The sequence below is a fragment of the Gymnoscopelus braueri genome (assembly GCF_963280865.1).
Source record: "Gymnoscopelus braueri genome assembly, chromosome: 4".
In the NCBI taxonomy this organism is placed as follows: domain Eukaryota; kingdom Metazoa; phylum Chordata; class Actinopteri; order Myctophiformes; family Myctophidae; genus Gymnoscopelus; species Gymnoscopelus braueri.
Window position 1 is genome coordinate 57,462,894 of NC_137605.1, and position 4,252 is coordinate 57,467,145.

The 4,252-nt window shown below is 42.4% G+C and overlaps 1 protein-coding gene across 1 annotated transcript; it reads left to right on the plus strand.

The window, feature by feature from the left end:
- Positions 1-204: 204 nt before the first annotated feature.
- LOC308083690 (E3 SUMO-protein ligase ZBED1-like) lies at positions 205-2,911 on the plus strand (the record flags this gene model as incomplete). The annotated part of the gene is made up of 3 exons (XM_080426004.1): positions 205-1,665; positions 1,922-2,333; positions 2,880-2,911. The coding sequence occupies 3 exons, from the start codon at positions 205-207 to the stop codon at positions 2,909-2,911; spliced, it is 1,905 nt and encodes a 634-aa protein (XP_080282130.1).
- Positions 2,912-4,252: the final 1,341 nt, after the last annotated feature.

Consider the following 4,252-nt stretch of genomic DNA (forward strand, 5'->3'; position numbering starts at 1 on the left):
AATCGTTTCAAATGTTCAGAATCGATTTTTTCGATTTTTTTTTATTGTGGTGAAATAAGTTGCTGCTTTCATCCAACAGATGGCAGTGCTACGGAGAGTGCAGACAGTGCAGAGGCTATTTGTTGTGGTGGCGCGTTGTGGTTACGTCATGTGTATGCAGGTTACGTCATGTGTATGCGCCAAGTGCAAATAGCAAAACACGAAATGGCGGACGAAGAAAATGTGGAATTGGAAATCCGACCGGTTCCTGGACATTTTAAATCCAAAGTATGGAAACACTTTGGGTTTTACTTAGTGAAAGGAAGCACCACACAGCTAGACAAGACTAACGCTGTGTGCAAACTCTGTCGTGGAGTAGTTAAGTATTGTGGTAATACAAGCAACCTGGGTCAACATCTTGACCGACACCACGCCGAGGTGAAGTCAGTAACCTCCCCAGAACACCGGCTGCTAGCAGGTCAACAGAGCATCGATGAAACACTGCAAAAAATGCCCAAAGGTTCGGAAAAGGCTAAACGCATCACCAGATCAATTGGACAGTTTATAGCCAAAGACCTTCGCCCATATTCGGTGGTGGAGAATGAAGGTTTTAGAAACATGCTTTACAACTTGGAGCCGCGCTACAACATTCCATGTAGGACCTATTTCACCGACACAGCCGTGCCTTTACTCTACAACGAGGTTGTGGCCAAGGTAAAACTATCGCTGCGCGGAGCAGTACGAGTCGCTCTCACCTGTGACGGATGGACCTCTCGGGCCACAGAGGGTTATGTTACGGTAACGTCCCATCACATCACAGAGGACTGGTCTCTGTGCTCTCAAGTCCTCCAAACCCGTGCCATGCACGAGAGCCACACTGGTCAAAATCTTTCAGATTTGCTCAAGGATGTGACGATCGAATGGGGAATCGACGCGAAAGACACGGCTTTAGTCACAGATAACGCGGCCAACATGTCTCTTGCTGCAGAATTAGCCGGTTTTCTTCACATCAGATGCTACGCGCATACCCTCAACCTGGCCGCGCAGCGCGCACTGAAGTTACCAGATGTCTCAAGACTACTCGCACGGATACGTCGGGTGTCTAGTTTTTTCCACAGAAGTACCAGAGCGAACGACATTTTCCTAGAAAAACAACATAGACTGGGACTCCCTAAGCACAAACTGGAAACGGACGTGGCGACGCGTTGGAACAGCGCCTATTCAATGGTGGAGCGTTTCTTGGAGCAAAAGGAAGCAGTGAGTGCTACACTGCTTAGCAACGAAATCAGACAGACAGAGAAAGACATCAACACTTTGTGTGGGTCAGACTTAAGCAATGCTGAGCTGTTCGTCCAGGCCATGAAGCCATTTGCTGTGGCTACCAAAGCCATGTCGGATGAAAACAATCCAACTCTGTCCTTCATAGCCCCATTGCACGCACAGCTTTTGCAGAACACCCAAGAAAACATTGGGGATCCTCCCTTTGTCAAACACCTCAAAGCAGCCATTCACCAAGACTTAGCAAAGAGGTACACATCTGAGCTGGAGAAGACCACACTCAACCTAGCATCAGCACTAGACCCAAGATTTAAAGTGTTGCCATTCCTGTCAGAAAATGAGAAGCAAGAAACCTTTGCAAGAATGATCACTGAAGCTGCAGCCATGATGGAGAAGGAGAAGCTTCAGGTAACTAATCATTTATAAATATATAAATATATATAAGCATTAGAGAGATGCAAAAATGTTTATTTAGTCCTCTGTGTGTGTGTGTGTGTGTGTGTGTGTGTGTGTGTGTGTGTGTGTGTGTGTGTGTGTGTGTGTGTGTGTGTGTGTGTGTGTGTGTGTAGTATGGTGTTAGTAATACAATAAATTAAATACAAAATAAGAGTGCTAAGTTAATTGTTGTACCACTTTGTTTTATTTGTTGCACCATGGCCTGTAGGAAAATGTGGTGGTGAGAACAGAGCCAGACTCTGACGAGGAGGAGCCCAGTGCTGCTGGCGGTGATGGTGAGGAGAATGAAGACCCCCAGGGCCCCCCACCTGCTAAAAAAAGAGCATCTTCTGCACTGGCTGAACTGTTTGGGAACACCTATGGGGCAGGTCCGGAACCATCTGCACCAGAGAAGTCACCCTTTGACACTGCAGCGGAGGAGGTGAATCAATACAAAGCGGTTGCTCCTGTGACTCTGTCTGAAAAGCCACTGGACTGGTGGAAAGAACACCGCCGTGAGTACCCTCTCCTGGCCACACTAACCAAGCGGTACTTGTGTGTACCAGGGACAAGTGTCCCTTCAGAGCGTGTTTTCTCCACAGCCGGGGACATTGTCACAGCTGAGAGGAGCTGCCTCACTAGTGAGCATGTTGACCAGCTCTTGTTTTTGCACAAGAACCTCCACATTCCCCAGCACTAGTTTGATGATGATGAGCACTTTGATTACTAGCTAAATGTAGCAGTCCTGATTCATTTTTGTTTGTTTTTTCTTACCAAATGGAAGTCCATAGTTTTGAAGTTGAGCTCATTTAATGTGAATGATATTAATGTATATCAAGGTAAATTTTATTTGTTATTGCACTTTACTTTAGCCTATACATTTATTTGATATTTTATTTACTTTTCTCAACATTTCTTTCTCAATCTGTTTAATTTCAGTGACTCCCAGTTTAATATGCATTAGGCCACATGGATACAATTAAATACATAATTCATTGCCTAGTCATTTGTACACTCTAAGTTGAAGACCTGTAGGTCCATTTGGTTTCATTTGCACACTCTTTTAAGTTGCAGACCTGTAGTGTAGGTCTAGGTCCATTTGTTAAAGGCTAAAATAGCTAATCTGCAGCACATCTTTTTTCATCACTGTGAAGTGTGAATGTGTACTGTTTGTGTTTTTTTCCCAGCAGCTGATGAGATGACTGACTGGCAGCTTTAAGAACATGTTTTGTTTTTATAAGGTTGTACCTTGTACACTCTTAAGATGTAGACCTGTAGTGTAGGTCCATTTGTTCTCAAGTTGAAGACCTGTAGGTCCATTTGTTCTCATTTGTACAAGACCTGTGGGTCCATTTTGATGCCTAGTGGTCCCTAGAACTGCATATATTCTGTGTTCAGTAAAGGTCTTGAAGAACATCAGGTTTAGTTAAATGTCATGATGATGATGTTGTTAAAGGCTAAAATAGCTCATCTGCAGCACATCTTTTTTCATCACTGTGAACTAAGTGTGAATGTGTACTGTTTGTGTTTTTTTCCCAGCAGCTGATGAGATGACTGACTGGCAGCTTTAAGACCAGGATGTAATGTAATAACATGTTGTTTTTATAAGGTTGTACCTTTTTCACTGGCACTTTGTCTGAAATAAATGTCAGAAAGACTGACTGACATGATCAGGCTGCATTGAAGTGTATGATTCAACTTTTCATGGTTTATATATTGTTCAGAATTGTTTTAAAATGTTCTAGTATAATTAAAGCAAAGTGATTTGGGGAAGAAAATCGCAATAAATCGCAAAATCGAATCGAATCGCCATTAATTGCAGAATCGCAATTTAAATCGAATCGGCACCCTAGGATTTAATCGAGATAAATCGCAGAATCGAATCGAATCGCCATTAATTGCAGAATCGCAATTTAAATCGAATCGGCACCCTAGGATTTAATCGCGATAAATCGCAGAATCGAATCGAATCGCCATTAATTGCAGAATCGCAATTTAAATCTAATCGGCACCCTAGGATTTAATCGAGATAAATCGCAGAATCGAATCGAATCGCCATTAATTGCAGAATCGCAATTTAAATCGAATCGGCACCCTAGGATTTAATCGCAATAAATCGCAGAATCGAATCGCCATTAATTGCAGAATCGCAATTTAAATCGAATCGGCACCCTAGGATTTAATCGCAATAAATCGCAGTATCGAATCGAATCGCAATTACTCACAATTAATCGCAGAATCGCAATTTAAATCGAATCGGCACCCTAGGAATCGATTTTGAATCGAATCGTGAGGTAAGTGAATCGTGACACCCCTAGTTCTTATGACTTCCACTCCAATACATTTCAAAGACATATATTTTGACGCTGCGCATCACTTATGTGTACCTCATACTGTCCTTCACAATGGGTAAACTGTTGTCTTGATTTTCTGTAGTCAGTAAACTGGCACAATCTTCACATACTATTTATTGCACTATAGCTATTATATTGTACTATTATTATCCCCTTTCCTAAGAAGAAATCAATATTTGTTATTAACACATGATAGAATACTTTGT